This window comes from Leucoraja erinacea, chromosome 14, assembly GCF_028641065.1.
Source record: "Leucoraja erinacea ecotype New England chromosome 14, Leri_hhj_1, whole genome shotgun sequence".
Classification (NCBI taxonomy): domain Eukaryota; kingdom Metazoa; phylum Chordata; class Chondrichthyes; order Rajiformes; family Rajidae; genus Leucoraja; species Leucoraja erinaceus.
In genome coordinates this window covers 38,823,926-38,845,529 of record NC_073390.1, presented here as the reverse complement: position 1 = coordinate 38,845,529, position 21,604 = coordinate 38,823,926, and the positions used below count along the sequence as shown (strand labels likewise).

General features: G+C 48.6%; 1 protein-coding gene across 1 annotated transcript in view; it reads right to left on the bottom strand.

Annotated features, from left to right (window-relative positions):
* Positions 1-16,604, bottom strand: part of LOC129703605 (COP9 signalosome complex subunit 7b-like) — a 38,332-nt gene extending 21,728 nt beyond the window's left edge. The window contains 2 exon segments of the mRNA XM_055646206.1: positions 2,717-2,895; positions 16,515-16,604. Coding sequence (XP_055502181.1) covers positions 2,717-2,878 — 162 coding nt within the window. The 5' untranslated portion in view covers positions 2,879-2,895; positions 16,515-16,604.
* Between the last annotated feature and the right edge of the window lie 5,000 nt (positions 16,605-21,604).

Below are 21,604 nucleotides of genomic sequence, written 5' to 3'. Positions count from 1 at the left end.
ACTACTAAAAAATAATAAAAACTAGAATCAAAAACATACATTTAACCATATAACCATATAACAATTACAGCACGGAAACAGGCCATCTCGACCCTTCTATGGTTTTGGCCTTCCATCACAGCAATGTGATGGATGTTTATGTTAAATGTAATTATTGTTGTGTCTGGGGTCTATTTGTATGTAATGTATGGCTGCAGAAACGGCATTTCGTTTGGACCTCCAGGGGTCCAAATGACAATTAAATTGACTCTGACTCTCTGACTCTGACTAGTCCGTGCAGAACACATATTCTCCCCATGTCCCATATACCATACCCCTCCATTCCTTTCCAATCCATATAACTATCTAATTTATTTTTAAATGATAAAAACGAACCTGCCTCCACCACCATCACTGGAAGCTCATTCCACACAGCCACCACTCTCTGAGTAAAGAAGTTCCCCCTCATGTTACCCCTAAACTTCTGTCCCTTAATTCTCAAGTCGTGTCCCCTTGTTTGAATCTTCCCTACTCTCAGTGGGAAAAGCTTATCCACGTCAACTCTGTCTATTCCTCTCATCATTTTAAAGACCTCTATCAAGTCCCCCCTTAACCTTCTGCGCTCCAAAGAATAAAGCCCTAACTTGTTCAACCTTTCTCTGTAACTTAGTTGCTGAAACCCTCTGTAACTTAGTTGCTGAAACCCAGGCAACATTCTAGTAAATCTCCTCTGTACTCTCTCTATTTTGTTGACATCCTTCCTATAATTAGGCGACCAAAATTGTACACCATACTCCAGAATTGGCCTCACCAATGCCTTGTACAATTTTAACATTACATCCCAACTTCTATATTCAATGCTCTGATTTATAAAGGCCAGCACACCAAAAGCTTCCTTTACCACCCTATCTACATGAGATTCCACTTTCAGGGAACTGTGCAGATCCCTCTGTTCACCTGCATTCTTCAATTCCCAACCATTTACCATGTACGTCCTATTTTGATTTGTCCTGCCAAGATGTAGCACCTCACACTTATCAGGATTAAACTCCATCTGCCATCTTTCAGCCCACTCTTCCAAATGGCATAAATCTCTCTGTAGACTTTGAATATCTACTTCATTATCCACAACCCCACCTATCTTAGTATCATCTGCATACTTACTAGTCCAATTTACCACACCAACATCCAGATCATTGATGTACATGACAAACAACAGTGGACCCAACACAGATCCCTGTGGCACCCCACTCGTCACTGGCCTCCAACCTGACAAACAACCATCCACCATTACTCTCTGGCATCTCCCATTCAGCCACTGTTGAATCCATCTTGCTACTCCATCATTAATACCTAACAATTGAACCTTCTTAACCAACCTTCCGTGAGGAACCTTGTCAAAGGCCTTACTGAAGTCCATATATACAACATCCACTGCTTTACCCTCATCAATTTCCCAAGTAACCTCTTCAGAAAATTCAAGAAGATTAGTCAAACATGACCTTCCAGGCACAAATCCATGTTGACTGTTCCTAATCAGACCCTGTTTATCCAGATGCTTATATATATATATTATCTCTAAGTATCCTTTCCATTAATTTGCCCACCACTGACGTCAAACTAACAGGTCTATAATTGCTAGGTTTACTCTTAGAACCCTTCTTAAACAATGGAACAACATGCGCAGTACGCCAATCCTCCGGCACTATTCCCGTTTCTAATGACATTTTTGAAATATTTCTGTCATAGCCCCTGATATTTCTACACTAACTTCCCTCAATGTCCTAGGGAATATCCTGTCCGGACCTGGAGACTTATCCACTTTTATATTTTTCAAAAGTGTCAGTACTTCCTCATCTTTGAATCTCATAGTTTCCATAGCTACTCTACTTGTTTCCCTTACCTCACATAATTCAATATCCTTCTCCTTGGCAAAAAGCGAAGCAAATAAATTGTTCAATATCTCTCCCATCTCTTTTGGCTCTGCAGATAGCTGTCCACTCTGACTCTCTAATGGACCAATTTTATCCCTCGTTATCCTTTTGCTATTAATATAGCTGTAGAAACCCTTTGGGTTTACTTTCACCTTACCTGCCAAAGCAACCTCATATCTTCTTTTAGCTTTTCTAATTTCTTTCTTAAGATTCTTTTTACATTCTTTATACTCCTCAAGCACCTCATTTACTCCATGCTCCATGCTGCCTATAATTATTGTAGAATTATTGTAGATCTTTCTTTTTCTGAACCAATTTAACGAGACAAAATTAAAAAAAGACAGATGGACTGCAGTCGAGCCGCTGCCGTTAGGCGCCGCCACACTCCAGCCCAGACAGTGGAGGTTGGAAGAATAGGGGCAATTTTATTGAAACATACACAAGATTCTTTGGGACCATACAGGGTAAATGCTGAGAGGGTAACTCTGAAGAGAACAATAACATCATTTTAGCCTGAGGTGACCAAAATAATTGTCAATGATACAGTAATGATACGGCACAATTGAGCTTGAGTCGAACTTGAGCTCCCCAAGTTGTGAAGGAAGCACAAATATTCTTACAGAAAAAAAACAAATTGAAGCTCGTAGATTTTTGGTCATTTTACATTGTAAAAGGTTAAAATGGTCATCAAAACGCCTCGGAGAGAAATTGCCCAGGTTTTCTACATTTTTAATTTAGTGATCACTCAAGGCAATTGAAAAGAATATTTTAAGATGATTTTACTATTCTACATTGCTTCTTACCTCCTGTATATTAGGTGTTTCTAGAAGTTCACCAAACACAAAAACTCCAGGAGCCTCCAAAACTTGATTAATAAGACCAGTTAACGTTGAACCTTTGGCATTTCTCGACAACAAAATGAACTGTTCCAAAGGATTACTTGCACCTTTTGATTCACCTGCCATTGCACAACGGTGATACACTGTAAAACAATGGAAAATGTTAACTATTTTACATTTTAATGGTTTAAAATAGAGAATATTTGACCAGGTAAAATGATGGGTTATAAATGCAGCTGTCGTAATCTCTATTAGTTTTGTTTTGCAATAATGAAAAGATTCAAACACCAATATAAATAATTTGTGGACTACACAAGTAATTATCCAGTATATACTGAATATAATCTTAGAATTAATTTTAATTAAGACATTTTTTCTCTAATAAGTAATGCACAAAGTGAATTACTGGAAAACCAAAGGACATACAAAAAGAAAGAAGGCAGTCAGAACTTGTTGCGGAGGTGGTGCCGAGACTATTAATTTCTGGAATTTCTAATTTATTGTCCCGTCTATTAATTTTAGTTAAGAAATCCAACATAAACTGGTCACATTGGCAATGGTAAGTACACCGAAAATAGAAGGTGGTAAAATAATATAGCTGAGACATGAATACAATGGACGTTACATAAATAACTATGGAAGTGGAAAGAAAGTGCAAAACCTTGCCACAGAAGGCTGTGGAGGCCAAGTCAGTGGATATTTCTAAGGCAGAGAGAGATAGATTCTTGATCTGTACAGGTGTCAGAAGTTATAGGGAGAAGGCAGGAGAATGGGGTTAGGAGGGAGATATAGATCAGACATGATTGAATGGCGGAGTACACTTGATGAGCTGAATGGCCAAATTCTACAATTCCTTATGACCTGATGAATCACTCAGTGGGTTGTCACTTAAATAGAGGAGAATGAGATTTTTAATTATTTGGTTGGGTCACTTGAGTCTGAAGTGGATGGCATGCTCCAGAACAGGACAGTGTCAGTCATATTCCACCAAATGTATTCAAAAATCAATGTTCTCCAGAGACCCGTGTAAAGGAGTGGACTGCACATGCCGGTTTAAAACAAAGACAGACACAAAAAGCTGGAGTAACTCAGCGAGTCAAGCAGCATCTCTGGAGAAAAATAGGTGATGTTTCGGGACGAGACACATCTTCAGACTCAATTCCGATTAGGATGTCTGAAGAAGGGTTCCGATTCGAATCGCCACCTATTCTTTTTCTCCAGAGATGCTGCCTGACACGCTGACTTACTCTAGCTTTTTATGTTTTTCTTCCCAGATCCGACTTACCTGCTGAGTTACACCAACATTTTGTGTCCTTTTGTGCATATTAACCAGCATCTGCAGTTCCTTTAGACATTACCTAACTTCAGATTTTAGAGATATAGCGCGGAAACAGGCCCTTCGGCCCACCGAGTCCGCGCCGACCACCTATTCTTATACACTCCAAGGACAATTTTACAATGTTACCGAATCCGATTAACTTACAAACCTGTAATCTCTGGAGTGTGAGAGTAAACTGGTGCACCCATGGTCAGGATCGAACCCCGGTCTCTGGGACTGTGCTGCATGTAGTCAGATTTAATAAATTGCTGGTGTTGCATCCAAAGACAGAGGCACTTATAATATTAGATCAGAATTGCATCTTTCCGCTAATAGTCAATTATTAGTCAATTAATAATAGAATCAATTATTGTTGGTGACATTTCACCTACGAATATCAGACTATTTTCGCAGAGGTAAGGGCCAATTAGGCATAGCAAAAGGTATGAACAATTTTAAACATTTTTTTTCGACTATTTTTTCAAATGCAAATACAGGGAGAATGATCAAAGTGCTCACATGGCTCACTCTGTTAGAAGCGTTCTGAGTTTAAATGTTCCATGTATTCCTTCTTAAAGTATAAATTTTTGTGTGGCCAGGGGTACGATTGAGAACAGCTGGGAAAAGGCCGAGGGGGCGTCACGAATAACAGCGTTTCCCTGGCCATATTATGGCACATTCCCCAACCGTTACATTAATCAAGCTCTGTCTAACTCCGCCTTCACACCATCCTCCTGTGACATGGATTAGTCATCGCTGGGCGGGCTGTGGGCCGAATGGCCTGCCAACGGGAGTCAGAGACTTGACACTGAGATCCATTGTGCAGGAAGGAACTGCGGATGCTGGTTTTTACCGAAGATAGACACAAACGCCACCTGTTCATTTTCTCCAGAGATGTTGCCTGACCCATTGAGTTACTCCAACATTTTGTGTCTGTGTTCACTATGAACATTGAATTATTTAATTTTAGGTAACTTACACTCTCTCTCTCCCCCCCCTCCCCCTCCCCCATGCAGTAAATGTCGGTTAACCAGTCCAAGGTTTGCAACGATGGTTCCCTCTTGGGATCACACTATCCCTAGCCAACAATTGGGTATCAGGGAACCAAATATAGACATAAAGTGCTGGAGTGACTCAGTGGGTCAGGCAGCATCTCTGGAGGAAAGGGTTAGGCGACATTTCGGGTCGGGACCCCTCTTCAAAATACCCTGCTGAGGTCATCTGTTGTTGGCCCTGATTTGTCCCGGTCTTTTCTTGCTTCCAGTTCCCCCCTACAATCATCCCGAAGAAGGGTCCCGACCAAAAATGGAATCTATTCCTTTTCTCCAGAGATGCTGCTTGGCCCGCTGAGTTACTCCAGCATTTTGAGTCTAACTTGCTGATTCAGACAGTTTTTGATTATCAAGGATTCTGCGCTGACTCTTTACTCTGAAACACACGTTGGAAATTTAAATTTGGGCGCAACTAACATCGTCTTACTACCGTGGAAACTCTTTAACTCAGCGGGCAGGCAGCAGTTAATTGTTGCTCCCTTCAGTTTCCCAGGGGGTCGAGACGGGACTGGAGTTGGGAGGGAAAGGTGGGGGAGTCGAGGGAGAGACAGATGGGGGTGTCTTCATTTACTGGCGGCGGGTGTCTGTCACTGAAACAGGCAGGTGAGATTTTACATCCACCTTGTGCGTGCCTCTCTCTCTCTCTATCCCTCCCTCCCTCTCACACAGGCTGAGAGACTCTGCCTCTGTGAGTGTACGTCTCTTTCTCCCCCTCTCCCACACACTGTAAGACCGAGGTACTGTGCTCAGTCCATCTGTGTCTCCCACATACACAGTAAAACTCTGCTTTGTGTGTGTATATACGTCTCCCCTCATTTCTCTCTCCCCCCACCCCTCTCTTTCTCCCCCTCCCCCACCTCTCTCTTTCTCCCCCTCCCACACCTCTCTTTCTCCCCCCACACACAATAAGACCGATGTATTCTGCTTAGTCTCTCTTCGCTCCTGCACACACAAATAGACCAAGGTCATGTGCGCTCTTTCTCTTCCGCTAGTCACCCCGAAGTACATCACACTGCCTCTGTGCCTCTCTCTCTGTCTCTCTCCCCCTCCCTCCTAAGTAATGTGGCATCTTCCTGCAGTAAAGTCACGGCACAAGTACAGGCATGTCTCCAAATGAGCCAATTTAACCAAGGGAGGATAATTATAGTGTGTGAAAAAAAAAGTGACATCATTTGTGCCACGTGATGATTTAACAACACTTCACAGTTCACAATGTTCATTCAAGATTTAACGGGTAAGCTCGGGAGACGGACAAGTCACTCGCACAAATAACAGAAATGCCGAGTACCGTGGGAACTTTTTATCTACCCCCCCGTTATATCGTGTGATATCGTGCTAGACCACGACCACTTCACTCTGGTTACATCTTGCGTCAAGTCGCCCCGTGAGAAAGGCCTATTAGCCTGCAATGCTCTTTCTAATAGACATGGAGGGGAAATCCTTAAGTCAATCACAACATTGATGGAGGAAGGACCTGACGAGAGAAATGAGCATTATTCAGCAATTATGAGAAGAGTAGTCAAAGAATGTAGGTACATTAATTTATTGATACCAAATGGCAATGATATCAAATATAGTGAAGGCAGCAAGTAGAAACAAGGAACTGCAGATGCTTCTTTACGTCAAAAATAAGTACTGGAATAACTCAGCAGGTCAGGCTGCATTTCTAGAGAACATGGATAGGTGACGTTTCACAGAGTGCTGTAGTACTCAGTGGGTTAGGCAGCATCTCTGGAGAACATGGATAGGTGACATTTCAGAGTGCTGGAGTGACTCAGCGGGTTAGGCATCATGTCTGGAGAACATGGATAGGTGACGTTTCATGGATAGGTGACGTTTCAGAGTGCTGTAGTAACTCAGCAGGTCAGGCAGCATCTCTGGAGAACATGGATAGGCGACGTTTCACAAAGTGCTGGAGTGACTCAGCGGGTCAGGCCAGGCTGTGAAGTCAATAACCAAAACACCCTACTCCGACCCCGAGGTATAATAAGTCTAAATGTGCTATGATGACATTACACAAGATGTCATCCTAACTTTCACTGTATGTCATGTTGTCACTTGCAAGCGGAGCACCAATGCAAATTCCTTCTATGTGAATACTTGGCCAATAAACTTATTCATACATTCATTCAAGATGGTATTTCATAACAACTACATGAATCATCAGGCTACCTTGTAAACCCATGCTCTTAAACTTTTGAGTTTAATGGTTGTAGCTGTGCTATTGTGGCTTTTTTATTGTTTATTCTTGAGAAAAAAAATCATAATTCATTATGCTAAAATTATAATATATACGACTATGACAAAATTAAAATTCCATTGAATTAAATAAAATGTATTTGTGCAATAGAAATTAAAACTAAATGCATAGGTAGTTAAGTTTGCTACAAAGGTACATACCTAAAATGTATTAATCACTTGTCCTTAGGAACTGAATTGCTTCTGCCAGATCCTCATTCATTGAAGCCCTTAAATCTGATTTAATTATTTTCAGTGCGGTGGATCAGTAACTGGTTGCTCTCCTCCGCCAGGATCAAATTCTCGGCTTTCCGTTTGCCCGACATCTCCGGCTCGGTGACGCTTCCGGTCTGTCCGACAATTGTATCCTCCGTCGGCCACAGCCCAGCGTCCCTCAGCTCCAGTAAAGACGGCGAGCAGCGCACAGGAAGGGGCGTCGCTGTCGCCCTGACTGACAGGAGAGGAGGCCAATCAGCGCATACGCGTTTTAAAAAGATTTTTAAACCTTCTTCGCCCCCCTTCGGTCATGGCTGACCATTGGTGTCTCCAAGGTTGGAGGAAGCCAGTGCGTGACTTTTAACATGGGGAGACTGGTGCACAGACAGCCACCACACGGTCCTTGACAGATCTGGGTCAGGATCAAGTGGCATGGAGTCCAAGACGACCAGAGGCACTTTTCTGCTGCAGCCTTCATCCGCCTTTCCAGCCGTTGTGATGCTTCACGAAGGTCAGCCATCATCCTCCGCCTGTTCCACCGTTGAGGTCTTAGATGGATTGCTCTTTGTCAGAGTCCTCCCCCCTTGACCTTACTGCCATGCAGGGGGGGGGGGGGGGGGGGGGGGGGGGGGGGGGGGGGGGGCAGTGGGGTGGTTGCCCCGGGCGCTAAATATTTAGGGGGGCATGAAAATTGCTGGATAAATTGTTGGGGGAGCCGTTGGAGCGAGGAGGAGTTACCTGGAGCTGTGAGTATAAAAACAGCACGGGGCTTACTTCTACAGAGGCCCGGGGAGCCATTGGTGAGAGGTGGAGTTACCTGGAGCTGGCCTGGCCGCCGCTGCCGCCGCCCCAGCTCCGAGGCCAGACTGCTGCCGCCGCCCCAGCTCCGAAGCCAGGCCGCCGCTGTCGCTGCTGCTGCCGTCGTCCCAGCTCCGAGGCCAGGCTGTCGCCGTCCCCGCTCCGAGGCCAGGTTGCCGCTGCCGCCGCCCCAGCTCCGAGGCCAGGCCAGGCCGCCGCCCCAGCTCCGAGGCCAGGCCAACGCTGTCGCTGCTGCTGCTGCCGCCGTCCCAGCTCTGGGGCCATGCCGCCGCTGTCGCTGTCCCCGCTCCGAGGCCAGGTCGCCGCCCCAGCTCCGTGGCCAGGCCGCCGCTGTTGCTGCTGCTGCTGCTGCTGCTGCCGCTATCGCTGCCGCCGTCCCAGCCGCTGCCGCCGCCATCCCAGCTCTGATGCCGGGCGGCCGCTGCCCCAGCTTCGAGGCCAGGCCGCCGCTGTCGCTGTCCCCGCTCCGAGGCCAGGTCGCCGCTGTCGCTGTCCCCGCTACGACGCCAGGCCACCGCTGTCGCTGCTGCTGCCGCCGTCCCAGCTCCGAGGCCAGGGCGCCGCCCCAGCTCCGAGGCCAGGCCACCGCTGTCGCTGCTGCTGCTGCCGCCGTCCCAGCTCCGAGGCCAGGTCACCGCCCCAGCTCCGAGGCCAGGTCACCGCTGTCGCTGCTGCTGCCCGCCGTCCCAGCTCCGAGGCCAGGTCACCGCCCCAGCTCCGAGGCCAGGTCGCTGTCCCCCGCTCCGAGGCCAGATCACTGCCCCAGCTCCGTGGCCAGGCCGTCGCTGTCGCTGCTGCTGCCGCCGTCCCAGCTCTGATGCCGGGCGGCCCGCTGCCGCTGTCCCAGCTTCGAGGCCGGGCCGCCGCTGTCGCTGTCCCCGCTCCGAGGCCAGGCCACCGCTGTCGCTGTCCCCGCTCCGAGGCCAGGTCGCCGCCCCAGCTCCGAGACCAGGTCGCCGCTGTCCCCGCCCCCGCTCCGAGGCCAGGTCGCCGCCGTCGCTGTCCCCGCTCCGATGCCGGGCGGCTGCTGTCGCTGTCCCAGCTCCGAGGCCAGGTCGCCGCCCCAGCTCCGAGGCCAGGTCACCGCCCCAGCTCCTGAGGCCAGGTCACCGCCCCAGCTCCGAGGCCAGGTCACCGCTGTCGCCGCCCCAGCTCCGTGGCCAGGTCACTGCCCCAGCTCCGTGGCCAGGTCGCTGCTGCTGCTGCGCCGTCCCAGCTCTGATGCCGGGCGGCCACTGCCGCTGTCCCAGCTTCGAGGCCGGGCCGCCGCCCTGCCGCTGTCCCCGCTCCGAGACCAGGTCGCTGCTGCTGCCGCAATCCCAGCTCTGATGCCGGGCGGCCCCAGCTGCCGCTGTCCCAGCTCCGAGGCCAGGCCGCCGCTGTCGCTGTCCCCGCTCCGAGGCCAGGTCGCGGCCCCAGCTCTGAGGCCAGGCCGCCGCTGCCGCCGCCCCAGCTCCGAGGCCAGGCCGCCGCTGTCCCTGTCTCCACTCCGAGTTCTGGTCGCCGCTGCCACTGCCTCTGCCCCAGCTCTGAGGCCGCCAGCTCCACCATTAGGCCTCGGTGCAGGCGGAGACGGGGGATACGACAAAAGAAGTCTCATGCCCCGAAGGAAGAGACCAAAAACGTGTTCCTTCCCCTTCCCTTTTCCCCCTCTTCCCCCCCTCCCGCCGCTAATGAGGCGCAAAACTTTAAACTGCCCCGGGCGCTCAAAACCCACCCTACGCCACTGCTGCCATGGGTGGCCCTACCATGAGCATAGCTCCAGACAGCATCGCTCTCAGGACCACACACGCTTCTACACCACGACGAGGTGACAATCCACGGAGAAGTAAATTTATTTAAACTTTAATAACTTTTAAACTATATCATCGATCGGAACAAAACTTGTTGTACAGGAGAATGGTATGGTGACGAAAAATCGTAGCGCTATCGTGTACCCGTTTTTGCGCATATAGAAAATCTACACAAACCGGAAGAGCACAAGACCAGAGTTTTAGTTATGTATAGATGAACTGCCCCTTAAGAGTTTTTCTAAGCTTTTTCTTTTCATTCTTGGCTTCTTGAAGTATAGGTTTTTTGATACTCTCCCTTAGCCATTTCTCCATTTAGGCCTAGAAAGGCTGGTTGTAAAAATAAAAGGCAACACCATTTCTTGCAACATGTTTGATAAGGTGTTTCTGAAACATTACCATGGTCATTGTTACAGTTACTTTGTCTGTAGTAATGAACCTTGTAAGTGATGCTTGTCCGGGTTGTACCTCAGGAGATTTGTTTTTTGCTGACTAATGTAGGTGTAAGATTTTTATAGGTTCCTGTATCTTTCTCATTTACAACTAAAATTTTAGGGTGGAAACGCTGCAAATGCTTTTTAAATTTGAAGCTCTTGTTGGAGCATTTTTATCAGAGCCATAGAAACAACTGAGTTTTGTTTCACACAATCTTTCACCATCATCACCTTCTATCATACATTGACATACAAAATGTTATTCATCTGTAGTTATTGTAAAATATTCAAAAACAGCAGATCTGGTTGGAACTTTCTTTGCCATTGAGAAAGGGGCTTTAGCTTTTGTTATGACTGATTTCTCATTCTTTCAAGTGGTAATAAAGTGTGTTTAAAAAGAGTATTTTTTCCGATTTACATAGTCTCTGAAATTTATGTTGAGGTCAGAGTCAGAGTCGGGACTTTTTGCCAACTCCAACTCCAGCAGCACCAAAATTGTTCCGACTCCACAGCCCTGGGGTCAGGCAACATCTCTGGAGAACAAGGATACGTGACATTTCGGATCGGAAGACTTCTTCATGTTCTGCAGAGATTGTGCCTAACCCGCTGAGTAACTCTGGCACTGCGTGTCTTTTTTAAAAAAAACCTTCACCTTGAAAGGAGGAAAGGTGAAAGAACATTTCCTGCATACAATTTATTGAAAGTTGTTGGGTTTTATCTATGAAGCAAATATTTTCCTCTCTATTATTGAGGATTTCACAAACCATAACGTTAAGAATTATAGTATTAAAAGATGTAACAGCAGCGCATTTGGAAAGCAGTGACAGGATCAGTCAAATTCAGCATGGATTTATGAAGGAGAAATCATGCTTGACAAATCTTTTGGAATTTTTTCAGGATGTAACAAGTAGAATGACTAAGGGGGAGCCAGTGGATGTGGTGTATCTGGACTTTCAAAAAGCCTTTGACAAGGTCCCACACAAGAGATTAGTGTGCAAAATTAGAGCACATGGTATTTGGGGGTAGGGTATTGTCCTGGATAGAGAATTGATTGGCAGATAGGAAGCAAAGAGTAAGAATTAACGGATCCTTTTCTGAATGGCAGGCAGTGACTAGTGGGGTGTCGCAAGGCTCGGTGCTGGGACCCCAGTTGTTTACAATATATATTATCAATTTAGACAAGGAAATTAAATGTAACATCTCCAAGTTTGCAGATGTCACAAAGCTGGGTGGCAGTGTGAGGCTGCAGGGTGACTTGGATAGAAACATAGAAACATTAGGTGCAGGAGTAGGCCATTCGGCCCTTCGAGCCTGCACCGCCATTCATTATGATCATGGCTGATCATCCAACTCAGTATCCCGTACCTGCCTTCTCTCCATACCCTCTGATCCCCTTGGCCACATCTAACTCCCTCTTAAATATAGCAGTTTCTATTAGCAGATAGGTTGGGTGAGTGGGCAGATGCATGGCAGTTGCAGTATAATGTGGATAAATGTGAGGTTATCCACTTTGGTGGCAAGAACAGGAAGGCAGATTATTAATTGAATGTCAGATTAGGAAAAGGGAGGTGCAACAGGACCCGAGTGTCCTTGTACATCAGTCACTGAAAGTAAGCATGCAGGTACAGCAGACAGTGAAGAAAGCAAATGGCATGTTGGCCTTCATTGCGAAAGGATTTGAGTTAGGAGCAAGGAGGTCCTACTGCAGTTGGACAGGGCCCTGGTGAGACCACACCTGGAGTATTGTGTGCAGTTTTGCTCTCCTAATTTGAGGAAGAACAACACTGAAGAAGGGTCTCAACCTGAAAAGTCACCCATTCCATCTCTCCAGAGATGCTGTCGGTCCCACTGAGTTACTCCAGCATATTGTGTCTACATTTGAGGAAGGAATTTCTTGCTATTGAGTGAGTGCAGGAAGGACATTCTTCCTATTGAGGGAGTGTTCACCAGGTTAATTCCTGGAATGGCGGGACTGACATATGATGAACGAATAGGTCGACTGGGCTTGTATTCACTGGAATTTAGAAAGACGAGAGGGTATAGAAATATATAAAATTCTTAAGGGATTGGACAGGCAAGATGCAGGAAAAATGTCCCCCATGTTGGGAGAGTCCAGATCCAAGGGTTACAGTTTAAGAATAAGGGTTAGGCCATTTAGGACTGAGATGTGAATCTGTGGAATTCTTTGCCACAGAAGGCAGTGGAGGTCAATTCACTGGATGTTTTCAAGAGAGTTAGATGTGGCTTAGGGCTAAAGGAATCAAGGGATATGGGTAAAAAGCAGGAACAGGGTACTGATTTTGGATAATCAGCCACGATCATATTGAATGGCAGTGCTGGCACCTATTTTCTATGTTTCTAAGTACCAGATATTTTGAGCTGACGAGAGGAATTGAATAAGCGGAGTCCGGGGCTTTGTGGTATGCGCATTCCTACAGGCTAGGACTGTTTCCTTGGTGTGTAGGAGGATGTGATCTTATAGAGGTGTATAAAATCATAAAGGGAATAGATAAAGTAGATGCACAGTCTTGTACCCAGAGTAGGGAAACAGGAATTAGAGGACATAGGTTTAAGGTGAGAGGGGAAAGATTTAATAGAAATCTGAAGAGCCACACAGAGGGAGGAGGATATATGGAATGAGCTGCCAGAGGAGGTAGATGAGGCAAGTACAGTAATAACATTTAAAATACAATTGGACAGGTACATGCACAGGAAAGGTTTAGTGAGATATAGGCCAAATGCAGGCAAGTGAGACTAGTGTAGTTGGCGCATCTTGGTTGGCATGGGCACGCTGGGCCAAAGTGACCTGCTTCCTCATGCTATATGACTAACATTTTACTTTACTGTACCAGTCGAGAACAACCTAAATTTTACTTCCACACCAAGCAAACGGCTTTCCACTGATGCAAGGCAAACAATACCATGCATGAGTCAGGGGAACCTTTAACTCACAACCAAGTGCTGACCCAACGGGCTGCAGCCTGGAAGGGGCAAGCCGATGAGCTGACCCTGCTTGTCCTCCAAAGACCAGAGAATGGAGCCATGACGATGACAGATGCGATGGGCAAGGATCAATGCTGGTACGAGAAGGAACCGGCGACTGGCCTACTGCAGCCTCAAGGTCTGCTGCGGGGGGCGTCCCCAGGGCACAAAGGTGGACAGGCGAGGAGAGGGACGTCGCTTCGCTGATCGATCCACGCATCGAAGGAAGGCAATGGCTGGAGGCCCGCAGCAGCTTGGGGCTTGCCTGAATCGGGCACCGCTAACAACTGCACTTTGAAAATGCACCTCCTGCATGCGGGATCAGTAGACTATTTCTGTACAATTTGCAAATCAGGCCATGTGCCTAGGTATGGCAATACTTTACTGGATTGTTTGTAAGAAAATAATTTCACTGTTTTGTGACAATAAAAGCACAATTGAGGCACACCACCAGCAGAGTTTAAAGCGGGTCAGTTTCATTAATGCGTATCATTTGAGTATAGATAGATGTAAACAGGCAGCACTCCTTTGAGAGAAGTGCCCTGGACCAGCATTACTTGTCCTCATTTGTTCCATCAAACTTTCCAGGTCGCCACATTATTAATGTCAAGGGGAGTTTTAAGCGCTTCATGTCCACCTTTGCGATGCATGAGAACAGGCAATGTCCCTTGGCAGAAGAGACGAATGAGACATTTAACCCGCAAGCATGGAGAATCGAGTTGCGCCTACCTCACCTCAGGCCCGGCCTACATCTGCATGGCCGCCGACCTGCTGCTGGTGCGGAAAACTGTGCACAAGGTGAGGCAACACTTGCCACGGTTGATACCTGGCCCTGGACGACTCCCCGACCCCCTTGCCTTTACACAACGTACCGTCGGCTCTGCCTTTACACAGGGCTGCCAACTCTCACGCTTTGAGCGTGAGACTCACGCCCTCAAGCAAACTCTCACGCCCTCACGCTCATCAGAAATTTCTCACGCTCAGTGGTGGGAAATTTTGTGATCAACGAAAATGTCAAAATTCGGATAAACTGCATGGTCCGCGGGTGTTGGAGAGACGGGGCTGCGGGAGGGATGGGAGCAGAACCAGCGGCCGGAACTGATGCGGGGAGCCGGGACGGACGAGTGTTTGCCGGGGCCGGCGTGTCGCTCGCCGCAGCTCTGGCCATGGAGCACTCCGGACAGTGCATGTCCCGGGCGTCGGAAGCGTTGCGCCGCTGCCGCGATAGTCTCTGTGTCGAAGGGACAAACTCTCAAAGGGAGGTGTAGAGAGAGAGAGGGGAAGGAGACAGGGAGACAGTGGGGATAGAGGGGGGGTGAGAGGAGAGAGAGGGGAGAGACAGAGGGGGCGTGAATGGAGAGAGAGAAGAGGGAGAGAAGAGGAAGAGAGAGGTAGGGGAGAGAGAAGGGGGGAGTGAGAGAGGGGTGAGAGGGAAGAGAGAGATGGGGTGGAGTGGGCAGCGCGACCGGTGTCGCAGCGGCCTCTGCAGTCTGTCTGTGTTTTTTTTTGTCCTGTTGAGGGTTTAGTTTGTAGCTGTTTATCGGGGTTTTTTTTTAAATGTGTATGTGTGGGGGTGGGGGAAACTTTTAATCTCTTTCCTGCATGGAGACTCGACCTTTTCCCTGTCGGGTCTCCGTTGCCGTTGGGGCCTAGCGCCGTTGAGCGGCCTCCACGGGAACGACCTGGAGGCTCAAGTCACGGAGCCTGTGGAGCTGGAGCTGGGAGCTGGGGAGCTGCTGTGGAGCCGCGGAGCCGCTGCGGACTTACCTCCATTGAGCTGGCCGGCTTCGGGGCGTGGAGAGCGGTGGTGGCGCGTTGCTGCGGCCCGGCTCGGGTGGATGGAACACCGGGAGCTCGCGGATCCCCGGTGGGAGGCTGCTTTGCAGGGCACCGGCAACTTCTCCCGCCCGAATTGCGGGGTTGAGAGTGACCTGGAGGGGGGCCCGACAACGCCCGGCGCGGCCTTAATTTGCCGTGGACTAGCGCCCGCCGGGGGCTTTGACCTCCACTTCGGGAGGGAAAGGGGGGGGAAAGAGAGAGAGAGACAGAGAGACAGACAGAGAGAGAGAGAGAGAGAGGGAGAGAGACAGAGAGAGAGAGAGAGAGAGAGAGAGAGAGAGAGAGAGAGAGAGAGAGAGAGAGTTCCGTACTAATGGGAGGGGGCGCCATTATAGGCCAAATGGAAGGAATTTACTGTTCAATTAAAGTCAATTAAAATCGGCTTTCTAGTGGGTTCCTGTGGAACGCGCTGGTTTAGAACGTTCACATTGGGCTGGATTTGTGCCCTCAAATGCCCAGAAAAATACTGCGGGATATAAAGAGCCCAAAATGAACTATTCGCTATAGAAAACTTTAATTACAGGGTTCTTAAGAAGCCCCTTTTAATGTAAAAATAAGGTACATACCTTTAATTGTTTGCTTTATAAAACCCTGGGGCTGCGAGAGGTTGCGGGTTGAGAGAGTGATTTTTAAACTACTATACAAGGCCATAAAAACTAATAATACCTTTTGCGACGGGGTCTTTCAGCGATTTTCCGTTAATGATTTACTAGGCTGAACATTTTCGATTGCAACAGCCTAGTAAAAATCGCGTTTTAAACCCGCCCCCTCTAAACAGCGCCAAAATCGCGCACATGGGGCTGGGACAGATTCTCAATGACGATTCAGGTAGGTTTTGTAACATGCCTACTACATCACGTATCTGCGCCCCCCTGGTAGGCACCCACGCCGACGGGGGCCCTGTCTTTAAACAACATACCCGCGCTTCTGCCTTTACACTGCGGGCCCTGTCCTTACGCAAGGCTCCAGAGGCGGCCCCTCTGCGGCCCTTAGACAACTTGACAGCGGCGCTCTGCCCTTACATCAAAGATTATAGAGCAGAGCTCCTCCAATATCTTTGCTTACACTACGTACCCGCGGCGGCCCGGCCTGTACACGAGGTGGCGGCGGCGGACCGGCCTGTATACAAGGAGGCGGCGGCCCGGTCTGTACACGAGGAGGAGGCGGCGGCGGCGGACCGGCCTGTACACGAGGAGGAGACGGCGGCGCCCCGGCCTGTACACGAGGAGGAGGCGGCGGCGGCGGACCGGTCTGTAGACGAGGAGGAGGCGGCGGCGGACCGGTCTGTAGACGAGGAGGAGGCGGCGGCGCCCCGGCCTGTACACGAGGCGGCGCCTCTCCCTCAGTCAGGGCCTTGCCTCGCGGGCGCCTCCTGCAACCAGCGCGCGCTCCGATTGGCTCAGGCAGCTGTCCATCGTCCGCCTCGGGGCGGCGGTTGGCGGTTCGTCGTCATGGCAACATTTGAATTCAATCCCGTGCCGGCGCGATGCTAAACAGTTTTGTATTAATTCGCTTCCAAGAAGAAATTACAGTGGGACCCCAATTATGACAGTGGGACCCCAATTATGACAGTGGGAAGCGGCCGGACCGCAGATGCGGGCGATGGAGATCAAGTCTATGATCTTTGATGATGGAGATGTACCTCGGGGGAAGCGGACACCAGCCGTGGCGGACGGCGCTGACTCGCCATTTGCACTCGTGTCCCATTCCCAGCAGTTTGTTTTTTGCTCGGACGTAGTGTTTATGAAAGAAGAACTCTCGCTTTGAACGCAACACAACACCGCGCTCCACCATAGACAACTGTTTATTGTTGCCAATGTTTAACAAAACACCAATATTCCCTGTCCCAGAGTGATTTTATTATTTTATTAACTATTCTGGAATGGGTTAGGAGGTCAACATCCTGGCAAAGTCCACAGGTGAGCAGTACCTTACTCAAGAGCTTGACACAGGTTCTGGAGGGAACATAGAAAGTTAACCCATTTTTCTCCCGGGAATTCATTCTAAGGTGACAATGTATAATTATTAATGAGAAATGTAAAGTGGCCATAACATATTCTAAGAAACTATCCATCACCCACTGTATGTTTAAGAAAGAACTGCAGATGCTGGAAAAATCGAAGGTAGACAAAAATGCTGGAGAAACTCAGCGGGTGAGGCAGTATCTATGGAGCGTCTCCTATTCCTTCGCTCCATAGATACCAAAGATCTTATAGCAGAGCTATAGGATCTTTGATAGATACTGCCTCACCCGCTGAGTTTCTCCAGCATTTTTGTCTACCAGAACCCACCATATGTCCTGTTTCCTCATCTCACCACGAACATTGAGGTCACACATGATCATTGCAATATATAGCTTGCAAGCCCTAAACATGTTTTTGAATTATACTCCGAACTCATCAAAGAACAAATATTGCTATTTCCTGTCTCCACCCAAATTAATTCCATACTTTAAGCCAGATTATTTCTCACTCCTATGGCAATCTTATCCTTTTTTATCAGAGCCAACCTTCCTATCTGTGCATCCTTCTCAACCTGGGTCACCACATAAACATGTCTTGGAAAAAGCTATCAGAATTTAGCAATGTTACAAAATTTTGAGATTTTAAAAATCGTCTGCAATTTATCCCATCAGATAAAGCATAAAAAGAAGTTTAATGTGACACCTAATTCACTTTCATATCTTCAGTATTAAAAATGGCCATTTTCATACTCGGAAATTAGCATGTTGTTCCCAATTGCTTTTCCATTGACAACACAAAAGCTGTGATCGAGGACAGTTAAAAGCCCATAACTTTCTTAAAAATCAAGAGAACTGAATGAAACTTTCAGTCAGTATTATAGATTGAGGCATTCTGAAACAAATATAAGACATCTTACTTGGATGACCTGAAATTAAAGCATATCATTAGTTAATTACCTTAATGTAGTTAATTACAAAATTGACCGTTATGACGGAAATAGTAATAAACACCCAGACTACCTTGAAAATTCAAAAATGTGATATTCTCAAGATCAGAACTTTAATATTATTGTATTATATGCTGTAAATCCGTAACAGATAGTGTAGATGGTTTATGCATGCAACCAATAATATAGCTACCTCAGTACCACTAACCACGCTTTAGTTACCAATTATAGTAACGCCTTCTTCTCCTTCTGCGCAGTACAGTAGCAGACTGGAGACAGTGACTGGTGATGTGTTTTTAACCCTGTGTTCTCATTAAAGACTACTGTAAAGTACAAGTGTGTTTGATCACCCATTTACATGGTGTCAGTCGGAAAAGACTCGTGTCTCCTGTTTCCTGTGTTTTATTTCTCTTTCTGAGTTTTATTTCTTTCTCTGAGCTTTGCTTCACTGACCATGGCATCCTCGTGCCAAAAGCCCGCGCCCCTCATCTTCGATTCTGACATCGCAGAGCCCTGGGCTACCTTCGAGTTGGACTTCAGCCATTACATCAACATCGCACATCGTGAACGAAACAAGCTTCTCTACTTCTCAACCTTGCCGGCCCCGATGCCATGAGGAGAGCAAGAACCTTCACCTACGACCCGCCGGTCTTGGGTCCCGATGATCAGGTACAGATAACTCTGGAGACTGCTGACGACCCGGTATGCCTGCTGCGCAAGTTCAGGAAGATTTGCGACCTGCCCTCGAACCGTATTTTAGAGAGGGTGCGTTTTTTCACCAGAAAGCAGCTGCCGGAGGAACCTGTTGAATGTTTCATTGCTGACCTGCGATACCTAGCCCAAAGGTGCCGTTTCGGTGCAATGACAGACCAGCTTACCAGGGACATTTTAGTTATGGGGATGCTCGATCAGAGGTTAAGATCGGAGCTCCTCAGGAAACCAGATCTGACTCTGAGCGAAGCCATGCACTGCAGAATGGCTGAGGTTGTTGACCTGCAGGTTGGTCTGCGGGGGTTGGACACAAAATCGATCAATCTGACCGGGTTTAACAGACCGCGTCCTCGGATGGATAACACAAAATTTGTGCCACGGGCCAGCTACGGTTCCGGCGGGGTGCCCCCCAGTAAGTGCTCCAATTGCAACTACATGCATCAAAAGCAGTCGTCGTGCCCAGCTTATGGCAAATCCTGCAACTTTTGTAAGAAGTTAAATCATTTCTCTGCAGCTTGCCGCTCCCGTGGGAAAGTTCCACAGGCTTCTAGACCTAACTTAAACATGCTGATGCAAATTGATAACCAGTATGGTTCCCAGTCCTCGCTAGACATGGCCCACGATTCTGATCCAATTAATTCTCAAGGGGAGGCGAGTGTGCTCACTCCTCCACGCACCTGGCCGATTAACCGATCCGACTGTCCTGGTTACTGTCAACAATTGCAGTTTCCATGCTAAGCTCGACATGGGTGCCAAGGTCAACGTAATGTCAACAAGCCTATTCAGGAAGATTAGAAACAATGAGCTCCTAACTGCAGACCGGGACGAGGTGCTGAGACCGATGGGAAAGGCAACCTTCAATTGCGTGCTGAAGAAAACATCGCGGGCCCTTACGTTCTATGTCCTGAACTCTGACTGTGTGACTCTGTTGGGCAACCAGGCATGCCAGGACCTGGGACTGGTGTCGTTCGACCGAACGGTCCACAAAGTGCTGATTTCGCTCGATCCGATATTGGAATACCCTGACCTGTTTAACGATGAGCTGGGCAAGCTGCCCATCACCTACAGAATTGCCATCGACCCGAAGCACGTCGCAGCGGCCACAGTCCGTCTGTCTTTTTGTTATTTTTTGTCCCATTGTAATGTAGTTTTAATTATTTTTTTGATGGGGTATGTGTGTGTGTGTGGGTGGGGGGGGGGGGGGGGGGGGGGGGGGGGGGAAACTTAAAAAATTCTTTCCCCTGCAAGGAGAACCCGACCTTTTCCCTGTCGGGTCTCCGTTGTCATTGGGGCTGCAACGTGGAGCGGCCTCCGGCAGGAACGACCTAGGGCTCCAGTCGCGGAGCTGCGGACCTATTCACCATCGTAGAGCTGGCCGAGTTCGGAGCGGTGGAGGCGCGCTGCTGCGACACGACCCTGGGGATTCGGAGGCTTACCGCAGGTCCGGTGGACAGTGACATCGGGAGCCCGTGGGTCCCTGCTGGGAGACCGCTTTTCGCAGCTTCCGCAACGGTGACTTCACCCGCCCGAGTCGCGGGGTCGAGGAGTACCTGGAGCGGGGCCTTACATCATCGCCCGGCGCAGCTTCAACGGCTGCGGGGCTTTGCTAGCGCCCACCGGGGGCTCCAACAACAAGAGCAGGGCCTTGCATCACCCGGCACGGCGTTAATGGCCGCGGGACAATTGCCATCGCCCGCCAGGGGCTTTGACTCTGACATCGGGAGGGGAATGGGGAGTGCAGGGGAGGGATAAGTTTTTGCCCTTCCATCACAGCGAGGAGGAGATGCGCTGTGATGGATGTCTGTGTAAATTGTGTTGTGTCTTGGGTCTTTTTTTATTTGTGTATGACTGCAGAAACAACATTTCATTTGAGCCTCTATGAGGTTCAATTGACAAATAAATTGTATTGTGTATTGTGTGTATTGTGAAAGGTGGCGGCCTTGGTCTGCGCACCGCATAGAGTGTCCCATGCCATGAAAGACAAAGTTGAGTCGATGTTGAAAGACATGGTCGCCATGGGAGTTCTGGAGGCGGTCAGCGAGCCCACCGAGTGGGTCTCCACCATGGTTGCCACCCTGAAAAAGGACAGAAACGAAATACGGGTGTGCATCAACCCGAAGGATTTAAACCTTGCAATCAGGCGCCCCCACTACCCCATGAGGACCGTGGAGGACGTTGCAGCCCAAGTCGGACAGGCCACTGTCTTCTCAGTCCTCGACGCGAAGAGTTCCTTTTAGGAAATACCACTGGACAAGGGCTCCTCCGACCTGACGACGTTCTCGACACCGTTTGGCAGATTTAAGTTTCTGCGGATGCCATTCGGCATCAATTCCGCGAGCGAGGTGTTCCAGATGGCGATGGAACAGTTGTTCTCCGGCCTGCCGTGCGCCATCATCGTGGATGACATCCTGGTTTATGGAAAGGACATTGCTGAGCACGACATGAACCTCGGCTGTGTCCTGAATCGGGCTCGGCAAATCAACCTGAAGCTGAACTCTAAAAAGTGCAGGTTCCGGGTCTCGAAAGTCACGTACGTCGGGCAT